At 39.3% G+C, this 25,563-nt stretch overlaps 1 protein-coding gene across 1 annotated transcript in view; it reads left to right on the forward strand.

Moving 5' to 3' along the window:
* Positions 1 to 23,741, forward strand: part of LOC121524109 (CMP-N-acetylneuraminate-beta-galactosamide-alpha-2,3-sialyltransferase 1-like) — a 130,198-nt gene extending 106,457 nt beyond the window's left edge. The window contains exons 4-7 of the mRNA XM_041809311.1: positions 14,800 to 14,979; positions 21,360 to 21,405; positions 22,615 to 22,734; positions 22,906 to 23,741. Coding sequence (XP_041665245.1) covers positions 14,800 to 14,979; positions 21,360 to 21,405; positions 22,615 to 22,734; positions 22,906 to 23,079 — 520 coding nt within the window. The 3' untranslated portion in view covers positions 23,080 to 23,741. The remainder of the gene's footprint in view (positions 1 to 14,799; positions 14,980 to 21,359; positions 21,406 to 22,614; positions 22,735 to 22,905) is intronic.
* The last annotated feature ends 1,822 nt before the right edge of the window (positions 23,742 to 25,563 follow it).

Consider the following 25,563-nt stretch of genomic DNA (forward strand, 5'->3'; position numbering starts at 1 on the left):
ATGAGAAGGACCCATGATTTGGTCCAAGCCCCTAAAATTGTCCAAAAATATCTTCACATCCAAGCACATTGAGATTTAGCAGACCTTAACGCTATTTAGAACTCCAGTAATGGTGGAGGTCTGCGCTGTTACCACTTTACACCAGGAGATGGTGGACATGAGTAACTTCAATCCCAGCAGCATTTTGGGTATGTTTCTATTCAAAGTTTTGGAGTTTGTAGAGTTTGAAAGATCTATGCCTGGTCAAGGAGACGAGACATAACAGAGCATAACAGAGAGAAAGACAGCGAACTGTAGCAAGATTACTCACAATGCTGGGAGGTATAGAGGAATATTCACCCTCTGCCGTGACTTCCAGTCGTCCGGTGAACCATGGGTGAGACTGTCAGTGCATCTTTTGGCATCAGCAGGCAATGCTTCCACCATGACAGTCCACCCGTAGCGAAGCCAATGCTTTGCCTCACCATGTTTCCAGCCCACTGGGGAGGGAGTAGTCTACGAATGCCGTGGTTGGGGGCACATGGGGACGGATCGAGGAATTTTATAAAGGATTCTTCACTATTGGGAGATAGGGCTAATGGTGGAGATCTGTGCTCTCCAAGTGCTTTTCTAGTTCCATATACTTTACACTCAGCATATATGTAAAGCTATTAAGATGTGGGGATTTTGAGTTATGTTGTTATTTGTCTAAGAAATAATGAGTAGCACTGATGGATATGTATTTTTAACATTCTGCTCTGTTGTGTGGATTTTTCTTTCTTTCTTTTTGGCTTTGTTCCTTGGAAAAAAGATGCTTCCAAAATGTCGCTGTCTAGTTATGATTGCCAGCCCATCACTTGAATATCCAAAAGACAATTTCATGCTGTATTGTTGAATCCCCCTTTTTTAATGCAGCATGGCATTGTCAACCTGCTGGGACATGTTGCCTCTGTGGAAAGCCACTTACTTTACTTATCATCTTTGACAGCCCCCGCTGTGACAGCAGCACGGCATTGTCTAACAATTGAATTACACGTTGGCAGGGACAGCACCAAGACAAGAGATAATACTTTGATATTAGATGAATAGTTTCCAGAAGGAGCATGCTACCCTTTGAGAACAGTTGCTGTATCTTTTCTTCCCTGTGTTTGACTCCAGTTTCCCATCTGTATTCATGCCTAGTGAGGGCTGAGGTCAAAGAGTCAAGCTTGCTACACAGAAACATGCTGTTTAATACAAAGGTGTGGAGAAAGTATTTCTGCAAAACTTTTCTTAAATGTTTGGATCAAAACTGTAATATAAGACATTTTTCAAAATGTTTAGTCTTCCAGTCAAGTAAGGCTTTAAATCTTTTCAGTTGTTGAACAGGAATATTTGGCCGTATGCTATCACATTCCCTCAGTGCATTTATCTGCTCTATGGGCACATTTATTAGAAAAGAAGCAGGCTTTCTAGGGTATGTGATTGTCTCATCATTCTTATTTACTCTGCTGAAAGGAGGATCAGTCAAGCTTATATACTACACGCTGATGAAAGCCCTTCCAAATAACTTCATTAAGATGGATTTTAAAGCCATGAGATGTACGAGATAGATCATCAAATTTGTGACTCACAATCCCTGTTTGAAACTGGCTCTAAGACCGGCATTTTCACACCACTAATGCACACTGTGTCTCACTTTGGCCCTCTGCTGCTTTTGCTTAGCAACTAGCGACAATGCTCTTAAAACCTATTTAAACGAATCAGAAAATTGTCCTTTTTTGTTCTCTGTCAGACTGCTATTACCATAATTGTGTGTGCCTCGGGGCTACAAGTGACCACAATGTTCCTTACAAGTACCTCTTACCCATCAGCAACCCGGACCATTACAGATAAGCTACACAATGCGTTTATAATCAGTGCCCTAAAGCTTGTTATGTTCTTTCATTTTACCATTTTCCCCACATTTATTCTAATCATACTGTTCTATACTTTCCTTATTGTTTCTTATCTTTGTTTTTAAGACTTTCTCTCCTGTTTGCACAGCTATTCTCCATCTACCAAGCACTTTTCTCTTGTTATTGTTGCATATCTACAATGGAGTTCAAGGTCTTGATTGCCGCTGGTTCTGCCTGAAGCAAACAGCAACTTGAGAGCATTCATCAAAGTCCTTTATTGATGTAGATTCAGATTTTAACAGACTAAAGCTGATAATTCCCTGGTTACTTTATTTTAACTTTATTTATTACTTTTGTGTTGATGATATTTTAAAAGCAGCCTGGTAAAGTTGTTAATCTGAACATACACTTAATAAGATGTGTTTCATGACAGCTTGTTTTATATTATGCTATGATGACATTATGCTCAGAGTAAAGCTGATGCCTATTCATTCCTATACCATGAGTTTAACTCATTCAGAGTATCAGTGTCAAAAAGTCTTTTTATGTAAGCAACAGAGAGCCTGATGCTGCAAAGGAGAGGAGCAATAATTGACACTACAGGTAAATATACTATATGGACAAAAGTATTTGGCCACACCTGTTAATTATTGAAAGTGGATCTGTTACCACATTTGTGATACTAAGTGGGTTGTTCGGAAGCTAAGTGACTTCAAGTGTACTGTGATGGATGCCACCTTTGCAATAAGACAGTTTGTGAAATTTCATCCATGCTGGATATTCCACAGTCAAATCAAGTGACAGTTTTAGTAAGTGGAAGCATTTAGGGACAACAGCAACTCAGCTATGAAATGGAAGTTTACATAAAATCACAGAGCGGGGTCAATCACTGCCAAGACCCATTGTCATCCATAGGGTAAGTCATATCAGATCATTTGATGCTGATGAGTTCCACCTTTTGTTGAGGAAAATCTGTACAAACTGCTGCGCCATGGAAAGAAGTTTTTGTGATGATGTCATATCGCTAATGTTTTGAACTTCAGTTGGCATTAATGTAAGCAATGGGAGCTTCATGGACCAGGTTTCCATGGCTGAGCAGCTGCATGCAAGCCTCACATCATCAAGTCCAATGCCAAGTTTTGGATTGAATATAGCACCTTTAAAACACTCAGTTACAAAGTGCTTCACAAAAAGGACAATAAATAAATAAAACTGATATAAATAAATAAAACCGATGTGCTGTGCCCCAATGCACCGATCAAGAATAGTGATGCACAATATTATTGGCCTGATATCGGTATCGGCATAAAAAATTTCTGCTGATATTTAAAAACGATATTTCGGCAGCTGTAAATTTTTTGTACTAATGAGTGTGTAAAGTTTGAGGCTTGACCAACAGACCTATGTCAGTCAAGGTCTTTTTCTTTGTTTATTCTCAATCTTTTGACTTCATATTGTTTAAAATACTCAAGTTTGTTTCATTGTTCATCCCCATACATCAAGATATGTTCAAAGGACTTACGTTTTAGATCTGAAATACATATTTTAATATCGGCATCGGCTAAAATCATTCTGTAAATATCAGTATATCAGATATCAGCAAAGAAATCTAATATCCATCCATTTTTTATACCACTTGTCCTGTTCTGGGTCGCAGGGGGGCTGGAGTCTATCACAGCTGTCTGGGGCGAGAGGCGGGGTACACCCTGGACTGGTCGCCAGTCAATCGTAGGGCTAGCATATAGAGACAGACAACCAGGCATGCTCACACTCACACCTACAGCCAATTTAGAGTCACCAATTAATCTAATGAACCTAATGTTTACATGTTTTTGGTAGTGGGAGGAAGAGACCTGGAGAGCCAGAGAGAACCCACGCGTGCACGGGGAGAACATGCAGACTCCGCACAGAAAGGCCCTGACTGGGAAGCAAACCAGGGAACTTCTTGCTGTGAGCCAACTGCGCTAACCCTTGCACCGCCATGCAGCCCATGAAGTTTAATATCATGCATCCTTAATCTTCAAGTACAAAGACATAGTTTGATGAGTTTGGTGTGGAAGAACTGATAGGACCAATGGAGCACCTTGGGATTAAAAAGAAGGGAGGCCTTCTTGTCCAACATCATGGCCTCATAAATGCTCTACGATATCAATGAGCACAAGTTCCTGCAAAAAACAGTCCAGGTTTTGTTGAAAGCCTTCCAAGGAGAGTGGAGGCATAAGAGTGGCCAGTATTAAAGTGCATGTATGAATACAATGCCATTACAGTCCCTGCTGGTGAAATAGTCAGGTGATCAAATACTTTATATAAAGTGTAAAGTAAAGTGACACCCCAAAATTAACTTATTATCTCATAAAGTGTATGTAGAGGTATAGACATTGGCAACAAAAATTGTGACATCCTTAATACATATTATAGCCATATTTTAGCTCTGGACTTTGGCTCTGGAGATGGATCATAAATGAAAAAAGGAAACTCATCTGACAGATCCAAACAATGCCCTAACAGCCAAGGTACATATTATGAAGATATGCATAAGAAATCAAATGTGAGAGCACACCTGAAAGTGCCAGTGAAAGCTGTATGAAGACACAGCTAACGACCGACCTATTAAATGAGTGCTTGAAGTGTGATGCTGAAGAAGAGATAGTGCTCATTAGAGAAGAGTTCTCATGCATTTGGTTTTATCACGAGAGACTGGTCAGTCCTTTAATCTTCCTCAGAAGTATGGGAACAAGGTAAACAGTCATCTGAAGATGATATTGCACAGAGTTTACTTTTCTAAAGCTTCTCCTGACTGCAGGTTAACTGCGACAGACTGCTGTTAACCATTAAATTAGAAAACCTTTTGCTTTTCATCCACCTGTGAGCTGCTGGTGTTTCATCAGACCCTCTTAAATCCAGGTGGATATTGTCAGCTGTCGTTTCAGGACACTCAAACTAGAAGAGTGCTACACTGTTCTCAAAACAACCTTGAGTGCAAGTTTTGTATTCATCCTGTTAATTACAAAGCCTGGAGCTCTAAAATCACACCTGAGACTCTCTGCTTTCATCTCATCAGGGGCTGTTGCCTCATTCTGCTCCCGCTGCTTCACTTACCTGATAAAAATGTACACTGCGTTCGTTCTTCATCAGGACTCGTAGTCAGCTGGAAGTGCAAAAGCATCTTGAAAAATCACACAGTTTGGCTTTGGAAGGGGGAATGTAGGAAAGCGAACCAGTGAGTAAAGAAATAAAACAGCACTGAAATACCACTGACCTTTGAAAGTGCCAGTTGGCCGTGACACGCTGCGTGATCCAGATAAAGCAAAGGGCTGTGTTGTTGAATGATGGAGTTCACAGCTTTTAAGGAGTAATGAATAACAATTAGAAAAATAATGTCCCACTGTCTGTTGCTAGGCAGACTGCACTGACATTAAGATTTCATTCATCATAAACCAACATGGCAGTCTCACCTATTAAGGAGGGAGCAAAGACATTTTCAGACAGAGCTGAACAAGCCTGAGATTTTAGCTGTAGTTCAATGGCAAACATAATGTCCTGAACAAATATATTCTGGTGTCATGGATAAATGTCAAAACTTGAGATTTGATTCTAAAAGAATAATACTGATGAGGTCATCAGAAAGTCAATAAAGACAGAGAAATCTGCAGCTACAGCAGCAGAATATAACCTGACTTCAGTGGCATTTGTTCTAACTTTAACTATTCTGCTTGCCATTTTATGTTAATGTCAATAGCCAGTAATATATGCAGTTAACCTTGCAAAGCTAAAGGACTGGCTGGATTCCATGTCTGTCATCAGGCAGATCTATCTCACAAAGGTTTAAACTGAAACATATGTGCCCGCAGTCTGAGAATGAGGTGGCTTTCCCACTAGGGTCCCAGTCCTGGATCTGAATACACTTGAGCCCAATGTCCAGTTCATTTTGTTCAGTAAGAATGCAAACTTACCACACTCGGGCACGAGGCCCGGACCCACTTGAGGATGTGGTCTTGGGCTGGATTTAAGTTCGATGGAGATGTAAATGCAATCTCGAGTAACATCGTCTATATGACATCATCGCAAAAGCTAAACTTCTTTCCACGGCACGGCAGTTTGTTCACATTTTTCCTCAATAAAAGGCAAAAATAATCAGAATCAGGTCAACAAATGATCTGTTATGACTCACCTTATGGATGAACAAAATTTGGTGTCACCAAGATGAGATGCAAAGGCAAGAAACATCTTTCACCTCAAAAACCAACGTATCCGCGAAGCGCAAGCCAAGTTAATCCTCTACGCTGCACTTGGATGTGTAGATATGAAGAGCAAAGTTGCTGCCATCCTAAAAAATTATTTTAAAAACTTCCATGGTGGTAGGATGGACTTTTTTGCCGGGGTAAAACAAAAAAATCTTCACCCAGGTCATGACCCAAGTGTTTGCCATGGAACCTACTTCTCCTCCTTGGTGGGTTTGTAAAGTCAGACTGAGTACATACTTAAGTGGGCCCAGGCATGGATTTATTTTATTTTATTTATTAAGTTTATTTGTTAGGGACAATGCAAATTACACAGTGCAACTTCAGCCCATTACAAACAAGCTAAAAGTAACTGATGTTTCACATATAGAGACTATAGCTTTTGCTAGTTTCCATCTCAATGTTGCTAAAGTGAAAGCAAGCCTGGGGGGGGGGAGTCATGATGTCATAATGTCCCCTTTTGCATGGCTTGGAACTATCAAGCCTATGTGAAAGCACCCTTAATAGACCAATCTCTAGTGAGGAGAACAAGGCAGGTAGCCACAAGCATGGTTTAGCTGTACTGTAAGCTTGTAAACAATGGCGGCTGATGAAAACATTAGCTTGAATGTAGCAGAAGTTTTATCAGACCATATAAACTGAAGGAGGGGAAGATGCACTGGAAGCATTGCTTGTTGGAAAAGATTTCTTTTCTCTTCCACCAAATGGCTCCGCTCATAGTAAACAACAATTAAAACTGCCTGTTTAGCTTGTGTTATGTCATTTTCTCTCTAGAGCCTGCTATACCCTATTTTTTCTTGCTCTGATTGATGCGTAGAGACCCTGTGTACCAGAAGGACAACCATCACTGCAGCCCTCCACAGATCTGGGTTCAATGGCAGACTTGCTAAACCGAAGCCTCTCCACAGTTTAAAACAAATGAAACCCCGCTTGGAGTTTGTGAAAAACTCCAAATGAAAGTCAAAACTGCACCACTACATCGGTATAACGCCGTAGTGCAATAAAGCCACAGACATCGGTTGCATGAAAGACAAGGCACACTTACCTTTCAATATCACTGCATCATCTCTCTCTTCCTTCATGATTTTCAAACCTTGCATCATCTTTACTGCATGTTATGTTACAGCAATAGTAATGGAAGTGCATTGTGCCACACATAGCGTGGCCGTACTTAAACTGGTTTAAATGAAGCATCAAGGCAGATAATTTGCCTAGAAGAATTTTTCAAATTATTTGTGGAATCAAGCCTAGCCTGTACTGTACGATGCTTGTTGCATTGCACCTTGGGAGGTTTTTGTAGTGCTCTGTTGTACAAAGTTAGTAAAAGCATGTTGACAGAAAAAGGATGACTTCTGTGCTCCTTTAATCAGGTTGCACTGCCACCTGTAGGAGGTCCCAGTGCACTGCAACGCTCATTAGACTGATCAATTCATACTATAACAAAACAAAGATCATGGATGGGATCAGTATCAGTGTCAGCTAGTCTCACACAAAGATGATGGGCATTTTTTTGTTTGTTTGTTTTTTGCAGCAAAATTGGCCCATCTCTACTGTTGACACACCAAAATTAACTAATTATTTCATGAAGATCTGTACTTGCATGCCATTAGATGATTCTTATTTCTGCTTGAAAGCCTCCTTTCTCTGTCACTCTGTCAATATGCATGACCATCTGAAACTTTCAGTGTTTTCAGCTGCTCATCTGATCTAAAGAAAAGCACAGAGAGCTTCAACCCAAATCACTGCTGTGGACTTTTTTTTTTTGTTACAATTTGACCTGACTTGTACATATGAGGGGTTGGTTGAGTTATAGTGAAGTTGATTGATGCTTTAAGTACGAGCAATTTACCCCTTAGCCCTAATATAGCCTCCCTATAAATCACTGGTCAAGATATCTGTCATCAGAACAAAGGAGCTCCACTTTGAATTTCACTCCTCCACTGAGGCTGAGTCATTTGTCCTGGCGTCATGCTTGCTCTGGAGGTGTTATATAGTCCCTCTAAGCTTTATGATTCCAGATCTGTTATAACAGAGAGCTGCATGAAATCTTTATTTGAGCTAATGTATGATATTAAGTATTTATCATAATCCTTCCACAGACATTTCTCTCTTAGTTCTCATTGCTGATTTTTCTCTTTCTTGACCATCCTGCTATTCTAGGTATAAATCATTGGTTTCCTGTGCATGAGTAACCCACCTTGTTGGTGAAATGAGCTTTTCAAGGGCTCAATACATCTCCTTCAGTTTCTTTCAAGCCCATCTGGTACAAATTTCCAGTGCCAAGGGGAAGTTAGAGCAGAAGTTGAATATTGATTAGACCCATCTGAAATATACGCCTCCTTAGAGCAGTTGACACCACATGCCCCCACAAGATTAAGTGGATGAGCAGCCCACCGAATCCACTTAGGTTAACTTCTTCACTGCCCTTACTCATTTGCATTATCATAGCACTCAAACATGCAGTGAATAATGGCAAGATTGGTACAGCGGGGAACTTAAGAGCTGCACAAAATGGCAATGAAAGTCAATAAATGTTCATGAGAGGTCAGTTCAACAAGCTGAGTTAATATTTCTGGCTTTGTAGCTAAAGGCAAAAAACTTACCATTTTAGCAGTAATGCAAGATGTCAAATGAGGTTAGATGGACTAGTGTAAAACATTTAAGAAGTAAAATAAAGTAGTTTATATTGTTTGGCTCTGTTATATGTGAGTTGGAAAGAACTTTAACATGAGTAACTCTGAATGTGCTGCAGAAGTGATGAATTCGTCACATAATACTATTTAATATGTGCCATGGTGTTCCTCTGCACTCACTGCCATACTTTTTCATCTGTTCGTGACGGCAGGGATCCATTTGCAGAGCAATTCTCAGATTCCCAGAAGCTTTAGTTACCATTAAAAGACAAATCCACCAATGTTGTGCTGTCAAAAATTTCTTCTCTGCTGACGTATTGCTCCATAAAAAATACCTCCTGCCAATACTTCTCCTTCTCCATACATATCAGTCTTGAGCCAAGGCACTGCCAAGAAGCTGGTTTGTTGCAGAGGAAACAGTACACGACACATTAATTAGCCAATAACTCTTCTCCTTCCTTTCTCCATTTCTGATGTAAAATGGAGCAAACAGTCTGCTGCGTGAGATTTGTTGATGTGTTCACAGAAAATGGCACATCATTATTGTGTAAAATACAGCGCCTCTCCCCCCAGAAAGCAATAACTGATGATTCAGTGTCATAATAATCAGTGCTGTGTTGATGATAACCACATCTGGTGCTGCAGCTTTGTTACCAGTGCCACAACACTTCTCTCCTTTGGGACTGAAAGCCTTCCAACAATTCACAGCTGTAGGATTGCTTTAGTTAGCTGTTACATTCAAGACAGGTGTACATTTATGTAGCTTCTTTTATGAGCTAATTTGATACATGCTGTTAATTAAGGTGCCTGATTCAGACCCTTTTTTAACTCTTTTTTCCACCTTGCCTGCTTGTGGCACCAAGAAAAAGGTGCAATTGCACAATGTGCAAATACTGCAGATCATTTACTTAATGCCTGAAAGCATTTTAAAGGGGACATATTTTACCCTTTTAAGACTAGTTTATTTTGGTCTCAGAGGTCCCTGAAACATGTATGTGAAGGCTGTTGCTGAAAAAACACTGCAGCGTAGGATTTTTGTATGTCTAAAAAAAACCCTGTTTCAGCCTAGCTCAGAGCGAGCCGTTTCTGTGTCTGTAGCTTTAAATGTTACTGAGTCTGACTCCACCCCGACCACACCCCTCTCAGGAAATGGATGTGGCTTAATAGATGTGGCTGTCCTGATCCTCTTCTCAGCTGGCAGCTGAGAGAAAGATCAGGAGAGACGGGTTGAAATTTCTTTCAAGCAGCGAGGGCCAACCAAACCTGGGGGCGGGGCTGACTCCCCACATGAGGTCATGAGGGGGAAATAGTAGGGCAGCTTGTTTCAGCACACATTTTCTAAAAGGTGGACAGGATTGTGGACAGGCCAGGGACACATATTTTTGTTAGAAAAGCCTGAAAAATTGATTTTTGCATAATATGTCCCCTTTAATGTATCAGAAGCATATAAGCTCCTTTTATCAAAATTTGTAACATTGCAAATAGCAGAGGTGTGGACTCAAGTCACACGACTTGGACTCGAGTCAGACTTGAGTCAGAATTTGATGACTTTGGACTTGACTTGACAATATCATCAAAGACTTGCAACTCGACTTGAACTTTGACATCAATGACTAGGGACTTGACTCGGACTTTAGTCCGATGACTTGAAAATACTTGAGATTTTCAGTGAGTGTGTTGAGTAAAATGTGCCCCCATTCAAATTATTAGACCAACGCAGTGATACTCAACCCGCGGCTCTTGAGCCACATGTGGCTCTTTAGTGACCAGTTGCGGCTCTTTTATAAGGCTTACTCTAAAAAATCCTCCCAAAATCCTCTATAAATATAAGTCCACACAAAGAAGACAGACTTTAACTTCCAAATTTTAATGAAAACTTGTATATTATTACCGTTGGATGTGCGCTGGACAGAGGAACGTGCGTAAAAGAGCGCAGAGGAAGTCCGCTGGTGGCTTGTCCCTTCATTAAGTTAATTCATAGAGGTGTGCTGTCTTGTGTTCAAATTGAAGCTTCTAATGCCCTCATTTTAACACATTTGTTCAGTCACTTCCTGCCGATGCTCTCCCATACTCATATTTGATGATGACTTTTACGATGCACATCATCAACGAGCCAAACACACATGGATCACATTTTGAAATAATGTCAAATTAAGTAAAACTTGTCCAAATGTGGGTGTTTTATTTGATCTTTAACATACTAATGATAAACACTGTCAAAAGGGCAGAAACAGAAAAATGAAAGCAACAAACTGGCAGGACAGAACAATTTGTGAGGGGGAGCTGCAGGTGTGAGGCAGGGCCAGTTAAGCTATTTGGAGGCCCAGGGCAAAGACCAGTATGGGGACCTTTTCCCCTTTGGCTAAAAGCAATAATAGAGGGAAAAAAAGAAAGCATAACTTTAAGGTAACAGAGTCACAGAACTACAGTAAATGTCCAAATATTAAAAATAAATACCCAGACAGACACCCATGATTCATCAACCCTTTTTTTTTTTTTTGTTTATTCACTAGGAGGCAGTCATTGTGTTCACATAACTTGAGGTCTTATAACTTCACACATAACACATAACCTGAGGTTAAGAACTGGTTATAACACCTTACACCTAATGTTGACCAGTCAAACATGTTCACTTACAAACACACACAAACTTTATATATCCACTCACACATCAATACATATACAAACACTCACCACACTAGGGCTGGACAATTAATTGAATTTTGATCGTGATTTCAATTTTGGCTTCTCATGATCATAAAAACCTTATAATCGAAAAAAAAACGATTAATGTTTGCTTCAAAGAGTATTTTTAGGTTGTGTTTTTGGCTGTGTTATTAGTGTTTTTTGCATGTTGCAAATTTTGCAAGTTTTACAGGAGTGCATGTAGATTGGATATTTATTTTTATTTATTGTTTTTTGTTTCTATTATTTAATATATTGTTATTATTTTACTTGTTACTAATTTATTTTTGATTGTTCTTTTAAGTTGTGGTTGAATAAATACTCAAATTTTTAAATCAATGAATAATCGTGTTTATTAATCCTGATATCAATATCAATCAAGATAATCGTGATTGTTATTTTTGCCATAATCGTCCAGCCCTACACACACACTCACATTAGATGAGTTGAAATGACTGGACAACGTCTTCAGAAGTTCATTTGTCGTTGCACCGCTTAGCACTGATTATATCCTGAATGCTATGTCAGCACTCTTTTTCTGTGTGATTAAGTTCTGTCACACTGGTCTTATTTTATTAGAACAATAAAACAATTCAAAATGCATTCATTGTATTTCTCAAATTTAATAGATTGTTACATTTTTTAAAATTGCATTTTGTTTGGAAAACAGTGCATATGACTTGTAAGGACTTGAGAATTTCAAGCCTATGACTTCGGACTCGACTCGACATGTCTTGTCTTTACTTGAGACTTGACTTGGACTTGCACGTCTTTACCGGAGACTCTTCCAAATTATTATGCAAATACAATATAAGTTAAAGAAACATTTGACTTCTAGTTTTTCAATTACAATTTTCTATTTTGCTGCTTCCCCAATCAGTGCCCATCACTGGCATCAATCTCAGACACATTTGGTCATTAGTTTGCTAGGTTTGCCGAAAGGGAAACTACTTAAGGAGGTTGTTCCACATTATTAAGCAAGTCACAGGTTTAATGCAATATGGGGGGAAGGAAGATTTTTCTGCTCTGGATATTTCAAAGAAAATTAAGAGAGATCACTGTACTGTGAAAAGATTTGTGTGTGATCTGGGCACAGACAAGTTCGTTCAGCTAAAGGCACATTAAGGAAAGTTTCTGTCAGGCAAATTCATTGCATTAAAAGAACAAGCTGTGAAAAATCCACTGATGAGTAGCAAACATGTATTTGAAGCTGTTGGTGCCTCTGGAGTCTCTGGATGTAGGATCCTCCAGAGGCTTTCTGATGTGCGTAAAGCTGAATTTCAGCCACCCTTAACCAATGCCCACAAGCAGAAGCTGTTGCAGTGGGCTCAGAAATATATGAAGGCTAATTTTTAATCAGTTTTATTCACTAATGAATGCCGTGCTACACTGGATTGTTCAGATGGATGGAGTTCGGTATGGTAGGTGTATGGCTACTATGTCCCAACAAGGCTACAATCTCAGCAAGGAGGTGGTGAAGTGATGTTTTGGGCTGGGATCATAGGAAGTGAGTTGGTAGGCCCCTTCAAGGTGCCTAAAGGTGTAAAAGTTACCTCAGCAAAAAATGTAGAGCTCCTAACTTCTCATTTCCTGACATGGTATAAAAAGAAGAACCGTGCCTTCAGATTTCTCTGATAATGTGGAGCTTTATTCATGCCAAAAAATCTGTTAATTTGAAAAAAATAAACAACCCGAAACTAAAAATAAGCATAAGGGGTTTTTTCAGTTTAAATATATTTTTGATTCAGTTAGTAATTATTTTAATTAAATGATTTATTTTAATCATATTCTCTTAAATATATTTTCACATTTGAGGTATTATCTTTCAGTCGCAGGTTTAATGTTTTCAGATTCAGATCTTTTTGTTTCACACTCAATTCTCCATTTTTTGGTTTCAGATTTTTTTTTTTCACTTTCAGTTTGTATTTTTTCAGGTTCAAACTTCTGGCCTTGTTCTGGTGTGGGGGGCGTGGTCTAGACTTAGAAGGTGTGGAACTGTGAGTGACAGCATAGCAAAGAAGGCTCGAAGCCTTCCCCAATTATGTTGCCTTCAGGAAACGTGGGTACTTTGAGAGATATGACTCAACACTTTCCATACAGTTCACCTAATTAGCTGTAAATAAAGGTGTTTATCACCCATACTTTAAGAAGCATTGTTTCCCACTTTCATTTTGGACTGTGAATGCAGTCCAGCATCTCCGATTAGAATGGCGTCTTTCTCACCAGGGCATTTCTTACCTGCACATAAGAAATAATTCTTTTTGGAGAGGTACACAGGAATGTATTCTAAATGTCATAATGTTGGATAACTTCAAAAGCAGGAACATTCAGAAATACATTTTTTTTGTTTTTTGTTTTTTTATCAATGCAGTAAGTAGGTATAAGGTTAGCATGAACTAGCCGAATGCTATTAGCTGCTGTTAACAATAATGAATGAATGATAGTGCAAAAGCAAATTATGCTTATTCTAATTATTCTTCTTTACCAGATGAGTTATTGGAGCTCCATAATTATAATGAAAACAATGCAAATATTTTCTTTAAATAAACAATGAGACTGCTAAAAACTGAGTTTTGCAATGCATTTTTTTTTGTCTGAAGGATTTGAATCGCCTCCTATTTGTATTTAAATTGCAGCTCATGGTATTTTTACATCCCTTGCAAAGATGCAGCATGAAATAGCCAAAGCAATCCCATTAACTGTAAGACAGCCAAGACACAAATGAATTTCTCAGGAGGTCGTTCAGAGTTCTGACAGGCTCAGCTTTCAAATGTCAAGCTGTTTTATAGCTGTCATCTCAAAGCCAGTAATGAGGAAGGTGATGTTCCACTGACTGGACTGTCCAACAGGTGTTGCTAGATACACGTGGGGTCAGATTGATAATTTTACTATGTGTCACTTCCACTGACCAATACCAACTGACACTGTCAAACTGCCAATTACCGGCCTGGCTCGAGAGAGCATTGTTGCACATAATAATAGGGACGCCTCATCTATCTTGCCAAACGGTAATTGTGGTGTTGTGACTGGATGCCGGATGGTTCTGAATTGCTATTTGGCTTTCAAACAAGTTGTTAAGAGGGACAAATTGTGCCTTTTGTTTTCCTGTGCCTCCTGGTTTGAATGTTTTTCGTTGAAATAATAATCATTGCTGGCTTCCCACGTCTCTGTGCCATATGGTCTGACTAACACATTTGTACATCGGGGGTATTGGAACAACAAAAGACAAACGTTTTACATCTTTAAAACATGCGGGGAAGTAAACCTCAATTTAAACTGTCAAGGAATAGCAGAAGTGGCTGGGCAACAAGACAAAAATGGGAAAGGAGGTTGTCAAAAATTTTGAGTGGAAAAACTAAAACGCCACTTTTTTTGTCCTTGCAGAATGAATCAGGCTCCCACCACTGGTTTTGAGGAGGACGTGGGCGCCAGAACGACACATCATGTCATGTATCCAGAAAGTGCCATAGACCTGGACAACACTACCAGCCTGGTGCTGATCCCTTTTAAGACTCTGGACCTGCAGTGGATCATTAGTGCTCTTACAACGGGTACCATTAAACAGTAAGTAAACTCATGTTAAAGCTGAAATAATCAATATCTTTGTTTTAAACATGAAAGAAATTCATTCTTACAACATGAACTTGTTTAGTGAATCCAGAAAGAGCTATTTTTTGTGTCATTAATTTGATCAGCATGATTTATTTTGGCAGGACTTTATTTGTGAGGAATTGGTGAAGAACAACAACTTTTAATAGGAAAAATGATATTAGGCTTGTTTTTGCCATAGGCAAGAAAGATTGCTCTAAATGTCTAAAGCTTCATCCAAAAAGGTCAACTAGATTTGTCAAAGGCTCTTGAAGCCCTTGGATCTTTTGAACCTTAACCATGTCCAGCTGGTCTTGTGGATCAAGCTTTGAAAAACCACGAGCCTAGAGGACTGAGGACCTACACAGACATGACTCAAAATGACTGCATGAGCAGTGGTGGGAATCTTAGTAATAATTAAGAACTTTTAATAGTGTTTCCTGTTTTGCTTGAATACTCATTAATTTAGTCTTACTGTGGCAGTGTGGGAGGAAACAACTCATAACTTGCCTTGTCCATCTGACCTCTCCTCCCACCCATAGTTTCCTTATTAGTTCTCTGAAAGCAACAGGCACATGGGAAGCATGTCATCAGTAACATACTTGGTCTGTTTAGTCCTTTCTGATGATCAGATTATGGGGCTGGCAGTGATTTCAAATCAAACCATGGCTATTTGGCAGGAGTAGATCCTCCTTAGTGTTCCAAACTAACATTAGCTGATCCCTGGTCACCAGTGTTTGCAGGCTCTGTTGACATCTAATTAAGGAGAATTCTGCTGTTAAGTTTGGTGCTAAGGGACATCAGAAATACTGAATTATTGAAAAAGTTTTCTTAAACAACTTTCTTCTGTGTAGTTGTCATCTAACTCAAGCAGGATGTTGGTATTGCCAAGACAGAAAGCTCATGCCTTTCTTTCCCCAGGATGCTACAGGGCCGACATTATCCTCACCCACTAAATCAGTGTCAGTGAGTCTAGTACTCAGCTATTTCACAAAAAGTATTTTAGAACTTCTGCTACTGAAACAGCATAACTGAACTTCAAACAACTTAGCAGGCGAAAAGTTATCAAGGACTAAAAGACAGGCCTTAATTGGCATACTGTAAGTAACATTTGATTTATTGCATCATGTTAATGTCTAAGCTGGGCTGCACGGCAGCACAGAGGTTAGCACTCCCCGTGCATGCATTGGTTCTCTCCAGGTCCTCCCACTTCTGTTTTCTTCTATGCCTGTTTTCTTGGCACCTGGACAAGCAATGTCACATGCTCAACTCCCATCAGGGCCGTGGCAGGCAAAGAGTTTTCCTGAGAAGATAGCTGTTTTGTACATCATACAGAATAAATTTAGCGACATCTTCCATTCGAGGTGTAGAATAATAGAACAGGCCTCTGTAGCCCCAGTGTAATACCACTGCTCTAATTGTTTTTTCACTTATATCAACCTGTATACCTGTTCCAGCAGTGGCTTGTCGGGAGTTTGACCACTGACACGCTGCTGTGGGTGTGTGCTAGGGGCGCAATTGAGCTTGAGGTGACTCTACCGGGCTGGTGTGTTTTGGGCTTCACTCCCAGGTACTTACTGATGACTTAGATAAAGTACTCAAATTGTTTTATAGTTGAAAAAGTTAGAACCTAACAGCTAGTTAATCATCAGTAATTAGTAGGGATTTAACGGTATCAAAATCTCACGGTACAGTTTTCAGCTCAGTGACAAGTCCACGGTACGGTGTATATTGCGGTATAAAAAACCTCAGAACAGATGGAGACTTGGAAAGAAATAATATTATATTGGCATTTATTAAACAACAATTGCACTTTAAATATAACAATATATGTAAATGGGGTATAGGAGACCTAAATGTTATTTTTATCAAATAAAAAACTGCACCAGCTGGACCTTGTTAATAAAAGGCATACCTCTTGTATGAAATCTAGGTCTTCAAACGTTCTCAATGCTATTCACCTATACTCCTTGTGATCTGTTGAGCCCTCGCGCTGTCGTGGGGAAGTGAGACTGTGAATACTTCCTTAAGAGTCTTTTGACCTGGCCGGATTCTGCTCTTCGGATGTCCGTGAATCTTTTCAGGATGAGAATTTATCAAGTGGCTACTCATGTTACTCGTATTCCCCATGAAGTGTGTCACTGCAGTCTGTCAGTGTCTGTATACTGTCTTTTGTTTGTCTGTCATTTTCTCTTCTTTCCCATTTCTTGACACCAGGAAACCAAAATGTTTCCTCACGCCAGGTTTAAAAGTCATTGGAGCCTCTGCAGTTTAAAAAAACTTTCACCCGTCTCTCTCTCTCGCTCTGCGTTGCTGCTCCATACATCCGCCACTTTCGCACTGTAGACTCAAACAAGCAAGTGGAGCACAAAGCATGGTGGGTAGGCAAGGGCAGATGAGAATTGTAGTTCCCACGTCCATTAACTCTGCTCCACTACTTTCTGCCCTGAAGACATACCGTTTAAGACCGTCACATCTGGGACAGGGTTTGGATGCTTCTGATACCTTGGTTCCACGGTATTACCGATACCATTACACCCCTAGTAATTAGGGGTGTGACGAGAGTTTGTGCAACGAGATTTCTTGTTGAGGTGAAAAGTGTCTTGTGAGACACAGCTGCAGTCTAGCTGCTCCCACAAAGTGGTGCAGTTGAAGTTAAATGCACCCTGTTACTTCTCCTGACATTTGTGTGTTAGATAGTAAAGAAAGAGCACAGCTGACCCTGTGAGCTGTTTGAATCAGTGTTTGAATCACCACTGACAACCCCCTCCATGCACGCACATGTGCTCATTCAAGCCACAAGTTCCAGACTATGGAAAATCAATGATATGTGAAATAAATCCACTGCAGCTAAATATCTACAGTAATAAGAATATTGTGTTCATTAGAGCATAAATTTATGTTGTCGAGTTTCCTTCGGTGTTGTCGGGTTTTTTTATTTGATTTTGTCTTCTCATTTGATAATGATTTTTGTTTTTTGTCGTTGTGTTTTGCACTTCAGGGCCCCCATAGCATAGCTTTTGAGTGAAAACACAGTTCAGGGGCTTCATTGTCCTGGCAGAATGAATGGTTTGCATACATAAATACAAGCTTATTTTTGCATCCCCAGATTCATGTAAACTCTACTAAACCCTGATCGTCACAGCAATCACACTCAGTGTCCGTGTTTGTCAGTTTGCCAAAATGAGGATAATCACTCAGTTTTAATCTTCCAGTAAATTTCACCCTCATTCTCAGTGACCCATAATCATTACCTTGATAACTAGACATCCAGGAAAAACAACTGCCAATAACACAGCCAATAACTCACTCATGGCAACATGTTAGAGGATGAGTAAACCCAAATAAATGTTCTCTATAAATGTTCTGAGTTGTCTCCCAGCTCTGCTAGAACAATCTTTATGCATCATTAAACTCCGATTTACTGCCAGTAATGTCAGCATTAGCTTAACAGTCATTAGATACTCACTGAGTGTTGTGAATATTTTGTCATTTTTCCCCATACACAAAGAACTGTGTGGAGGGGAAGAGGGCTCATTGCCTCTGATCCATATTCACACTCCTGACTTTGAAGTTACCAATCCTGAAACTCGAGCACCTCTCTGTGAAAAATCGTCGAGTGTGTGCGTGAAAGGATGTACTTTTTAACATTAGTTTTTATAATGTAGTGTGTAATATGATGCAGTAGACACATGACAGGCCATTTTCATATTCATGCACCACAGGAGGAAGAGGAATTGGCTGGACTGTTACATTTTACAGCAAATGAGACCAAACAGCAGTAGACAAGTCAGTCTAATCTCTGAATTTTAATGAGACTTTCTGCTGCAGAGGAAATAGCCTTGATAAACCAATTCTTTAATTGGAAACGTTTGTCTGGATTGTATCTCAACATATAGCCATTACATTTTGTTTGAGTCATTTGTATTCCATCTCTTTACGTTTTCATCCGAGTCTGCACAAGCATAGTGTCGAATTTGCACTCACTTTAGATTTGTTCTTTGTTTGCTAAACATGATTTCCCTTTTAGTTCCTCTTCTTCATGAAAATTGTATAAACACAGGTTTTGCATGAAAATTAAGACATTTTCATAACAGAGCTGAATATTGACGACTCCAGAGAACAGCCCCCACCTTTGTTTAAAGTGCCTCCCCCATTTTTAGCTCTCACCTTGCCTACCTGGGATGAAGCACCACTGCACTGCATGCTCTTGTATCATGAATAATTCAAAATGCCCAAAAACCATGACAATGAGCATATGTTACTGTGTTGACTTCAAAAACCTGTCTAGAACCACCTCCTTTCATATGCCTGTCCTGAGGAGAGAAACCTGCATAATATTTTGACATTTCTTTAGTTAAAACAAGACTAGGTTAAAACCTAGTATATGGCTGACCGCAACTATCTGGGATGCCTGTTGAAATTGCTGACTAGCAGAGTGATTTTGTCATTATTGTTACTTTTTGTTAGCCAAATTTATTGTGGCTTCTTAAATGTACATAGCTACATTGCCATGTGTAGGGCTGACCTCAGCGGTCAGCCAAAAAGAAAAGAGAACTCATGGCTGGATGAAATGCTGTGATTATGTCATTGATACCAGTGGTTAAAAACAAGCAGACGTGTGCACAGGAGGAGAAGATTTTCAAGGAGTTAAAGTCTGACAGGTGCATCTCAAAAAATGTAAAAGTTCCCTTTTCCTGTGATTTACTTCAGAAAGTTGAATTTCCCTATATTCTAGATTAATCTTATTCAAAGTGAAACATTTCACAACCTTTTCTTGTTTTTATGGTTATAGCTTACAGCTAACAAAATTCAATATCTCAAATTATTAGAATATTGTGTAAAGGTCCAATTCATAAAGGTTTCCTGAGCCTTCATTCTCTCAATCTGGTACAGTACACACAACTGCAATCATGAGGAGAACTTCTGACTTGACTAATGTCCAGAGGACAGTCACTAAAACTAGGAAGGTAAGCCACAGAAGGTCATTGCTGAAATGACAGACTGTTCTCAGAGTGTTTTATCAAAGTAGAAGAACTGGACTATTGCTCAGTTATGTTTCAGATTTTTAATTTGATTTTGAAATCATGGTCCCAGAGTCTGGAGGAAGATCAGAGAGCTACAGGATCCAAGATGCTTGAAGTCCAGTGTTTTTAATTTTTTACGGTCAGTGATGGTGTAGGGTGCCGTGTCACCTGCTGCTGTTGGTCCACTATGTTTTATCAAGACTGGAGCCAACAAGAAAACTTCATGCTTCCATCTGCTGAGAAACTTAATGGAGTTACTAATGGCCTTTTCCAGCAGGACTTTGCACCTGCCTAACCTTGCAAAGCAGATGGATTTGCCCATTTCCATGTGTCTCACTGGTGAATCCATCTTGCAAAGCTCCCGTCTGAACCGTTTGGGCCCGGTTAGAAAGTGACAGGACCAATCAGCATTGAGGGGCAGTACTTTCAGGCGTGGCAGAGTTGTGACGTATGCAAGCAGCAAGAAGAGGCCGGTGCAATTATGGCGTTATGCAGCTCTCTGAGGAGTTTGCTCCTTCGGTAAGGGCGCAGCTTGGTAGCAGCTACGTCACGTGTTTTGTTGCTCTGATTGGCCTGTAAAGATGTGACAGACAGAACATTCAAACGCCATCCATGGAAGGTTTACCAGATGGATGTGTGAAACAAATCCTTCTGGTATGTCAGTTTAGCACCTGCCTACAGAGAAGTCAAAACTACCAGTAGGTGGTGTGCTGACTATGGTGTTACTGTGTTTCATTGGCCAGCCAACTGGCCTGACCTGAACCCCGTAGATATCTCTGTGGAAACTTTTAGAGGAAGATGAGAGACACCAGACTCAACAATACAGACGAGCTGAAGGCTGTGGTCCATCATACCCCAGCAGTGCCACGGACTGATTGCCTGCATGCCACATCACATACAGTAGATGCAGTAATTTATACTAAAGGAGCTCCAACCAATTACTGAGTGCATAAATGAGCATAATTTCCCAGAAGGTCAACATTTCTGTATTATAAATCCTTTTTTTGGGCTGATGTTTTGTAATATTCTAATATTTTGAGATAAGAGTTTTGTTTTTTGTTTTTTTTTTTGTGAGCTGTAAGCCATAATAATTAACATTTAAACAAAAAAGTCTTCTATTAAATATTTTACTGTGTATGAGATAGATCTAGAATATATATATCGAAGATTCACTTCTTGTATTAAATCACTGGAGGAAAACCCCCCAAATGTTTCATGTTATTCTAATTTTTTGAGATTTAGCCATAGATATTCAGCTGGAACAAAGTGGTATTTTGTAACTCTTTAAGCCTCTTACCTTGCTTTCTTTATTCTTTTCCTTTTTTACAGAACATATATTCCTGTTATGTCCAGGATAAAGGCAAACAAAGACAAGGTAAGGCACATACTGTACATGAATCTCTCAGCTTTTATCTACAGTTTCATTCATCATTTGAGCTGTTGTTCATGAAAACTGCTTGCCATCATGGAGGCACTGAGAGGCCATAATTCCCAGAGGCATAGATTGATATCAGATGATGGCTTATTCTCTCAAGATCATATGCAGATTATTAAATATGTCTCTTTTGGTGTACTTTAGCGCCTACACTCTAAAAAGAAAATGGTTGATGTACTAGTGTTGTCACGATACCAAAATCTTAACTTTGAAACTGATACCTGATACTAAAACAATACTTAAAACTTGAAACAATACTACTGACAGTCTGCCTACACTGCTCACACTACCATCTGGAGGAAGATCTTTTTAATTCTCCCTGCCTTTTTCATATCACCAGGAGCCATATTTGAGTGGTACCAAATGTCAGGAAGTTCTGGAACCACACTGCTTACAATAAAAGTACAGAAAAATACCAAAATGCTGTTATACCATGTAACACTAAAACCCACTTTAAAAAAAATGTCTCAAACAGTCATAAACAATCAAATTAATTTTATTTGGTTCAAGTTAGCATGTTGCAACTCAAGTGAACATAATGCAACTTCTAAACTTTACATGTAAACTTTAAATGTGGCAGCAGGACGAAGAACTGGCATCAAAATTGCACTGCCAGGTAGCTTTTGGGCAGAGTGCTGCAGAACAACATGGACACATCAGTGCACTGATGATAAACACAGACACAATCTTAACTCAAAACATTGCACAATTCGCTTTATTTAATAAAGCCTAAATGGTTGCAAGTAAAGAGCCACTTGGAAACTGAAGGAGTCCGCTCCAGTATTAAACAATCCAAATCAGTAAAAGAGCGTGAAATCTCATCACTAGTCTTTGTTTCTCTCATCAAGATCAAATCTGCCTTATCTATCTGAGTAAACTGAATAAAAAACACAATTTGTTCTGATTTTCTTTTGCCAACCAATAGTGTCCTTGCTTAATTTTGGAAACTAAAACATCACTTATGACATCCGAATTTCATTTGTACATTTGTCATCAATCTGACACCTGCAGAGTAATGCTGCACATGCTTTGGTGTATTACTGAGAAATTCATCGATCTTTGTATTTGCACTTGAGAGACACTTTGGATGCAAACTTTATATTGTAATAGAGCAAATTTCAGAGCTTGTGTTTTTTTCTACTTTTGCAGGTCCTCATTTACAGTCCAACATTTTTTAAATATGTCTATGAGTCTTGGCTTGATGGCCATGGACGATATCCTTCCACTGGCTTTCTCAGCCTGTTGCTGGCTATCCACATTTGTGATGAGGTAAGCTACATGCATGACCTTAACAATTTTCAGTAAATTGGAATAAATCTACTTTATTGTTTTATTACACTGCATTTTTAACATGCTTTAATAGAATAAGAGAATAAAGGATTTATTACAAATATCTTGATTTGAACTAATGCTGAATGTTTCTGTTCATGTCGGCTACAGGTCAGTGTGTTTGGCTTTGGTGCTGACCAGTATGGAAACTGGCACCATTACTGGGAGGAGAACCATTTGGCTGGAGCTTTCCGGCACACAGGAGTCCATGATGGAGATTATGAATATAATGTCACTCTGCTGCTCGCAGACAAGCACAAAATCCGAATGTTCAAAGGCAGATGATGACGTGCCCCTATGTGCAGTGGGATGACCACCAAATAACCCTGAAGAGCCTTTTTTTTTTTTTTTTGGTTTTATCTTTTCCTGATCTCATGCAGGAAGAATGTTTTTCTCCTCATTTTGAAAACATGTTCTCACATTTGAACTCTTGAACTCTGGTCTATCCAGTTTCTTATCTTTGAATGCAGCTGCTGTTTGAGGTCCGTCATTACTAATGACATGCCAACATATCTTTTGTTACTGAAAACACACAGGAGAAAAGAAACACTGCCACTCCTACTCCCATTGTATACATTATTGGGGACTATTCTTTACCACCAATTACAGAGTCTGTCATAAAAAAAACCAAATGTGTCTGACAGGAAGAGAAAGACATGCTAAATACTAGTTGAAAATGTGAGTCTACTCTTCATGTTCACTAGAGAGTGGTAAGAATTTTGGCCACTAAAGCCAATGAGACAACAACCGCCAAAGTCAAAATTTCCTAATAAGTGTCAGAGTGTTGTACTAAAGGTTTCAACACAAAATGTATAAGTAGTTAGTGATTGAGAAGGATGTCTTGTAGATAAACAGACACCATCTGCCTGTCTAGAACAGTGGTTCTCAACCTCAAGAGTACCTTGCTGCAGACAAGATGGACGACATACATCCAATCCATACCAGAAGTCTGTACGTCTAAGGTTAGGCTTAGGCATTAAAACCCGAGTGGTTAGGTTCAGGGTAAGGCAGTGGGGAAGGTGATATATTTGAGATCCAGCACCAAGGGTTAGGCTTAGGCGCGAAAAATACTGACAAACACTGGCAGCTGAGTCCAACACGAAGAAACTTCCGCTTGGGACTTCCAGCATGGATTGGATGTATAGCGATGCCCATGTCGGCCATCTTGACTGCAGTAGGGTCCCTCTCCTCAACCTTGAGGTCGGGACCCCCATGGGGGTAGCGAGCCACTGAGAGAGGGTCTCCAGTTGCCCTAAAAAAGCTAAGAATATTTTTTATGTTACACTGTTGCCACTTTACACCTATTTTGCCATTTTTTACCCCTTTTCATAATTTTTTTCCCACCAATGTTAACACATTTTTAACACCTACTTTTCCTATATTTTTTTCTGCCTGTTTTTGCCACTTAAGCTTAATGTTGCTTCTGTTGACCTACTATTGCTAATATTAACCCCTTCTAACAACTTTTTACACCCCATTTTTTTTCCCATTTAAACCACATTTCACCATTTGATATGCCCATTTTTCCTTTTTCAACCAATTTCTGCCAATATCCGCCCTTTTTTTCTTTCTCAGTTAACCCTTTTTTGCCCTTTTATATTCATTTTTTATCCAATTTCACCAAATTTCCACCTATTTTTGCCCATTTAAAGCCATTTTAGCCACATTTTAAATCCTCTAACCACTATTTATGCCCATTTTGCCACTTTAACTCATTCTTGCCATTGTGTCATTTTTATTTAATTTTTCAACTTCTAACCCTTTTCTACTTCTTTTAAAATCCAACTTCACCCCCTTTTTCACCATTTTTTTTTTTTTTTTTTTTTTGCCATCATCAACCCATTTTAGCAGTTTTCAAACCATTTTAATCCTTTTTTTAACAAGAGGGATTTATATTTTTAAGAAGGCTTTTTACTACACAAATGATTAAAAAAGAGCTTTGTTTCTTTGAGAAGAGTGGATTTTCAGTTTAAATATGAAACATGGATTTCACAGCTTAACTTTACAATGCACCATGGTTTTGCTCGCCTCCATAGGCCCCCAGTTTGGCTGGGCGCCAGAAAGCTCTCCCATTTACCCCCCCTTATGGACAGCCTTGTCTGCACATGACTATTCTTAATTGTGCATGGCTGTGTTCAACCACCTTCAGGTACAGTGGGGATCCCCAGTCTCTGGTACCTTTATTTTGGGCGTCGCGGGCTGAAAAGGTTAAGAACCACTGGTCTAGAAGGCTTGCTGAAAGGTTTTCCAAATAACCAGGATACTACTGTCATAAACTACCAGCACTACAAAGCTGTTCCAAGAGCTGTGAACAAATCAAAGGGGCACTCAAGTCAAAAATCAGCCCTAAAAAACAGCTGTAACAGCTGTAAAGCAAAAATTATAGATCAAGCCAATTATTATCAGACATCTGTAAATTCAATTGAGTTTAATTTCCCTGATTTTATTTTCTGATTTCCTTTTTTGAAGTGAAGTTCTTAAACTTGTATTACTGGGATAAAATTTGTTACATATATAAATGTCTCTGCAGTGATTAATTGTGAAAAATGGTGGCTTTCATTTATTGTCATCATCAGTCAAAAATTAAAGTCATCCCACACTCCAGCAACCAAACATTTGCAAAACCTAACCATCCAGTGATCTGTTAGCCTATGATGTAGATTGTTTGCTATGCTAATTAGCAACTGTTTGCATGCTAACATGCCAAACATGTATGTTGAACATGGTCATCGTTCTGCTGTCTCTCAAAACTGAAATTGTGAGCATTAC

The sequence above is a fragment of the Cheilinus undulatus genome, linkage group 16 (assembly GCF_018320785.1).
Source record: "Cheilinus undulatus linkage group 16, ASM1832078v1, whole genome shotgun sequence".
Lineage (NCBI taxonomy): Eukaryota > Metazoa > Chordata > Actinopteri > Labriformes > Labridae > Cheilinus > Cheilinus undulatus.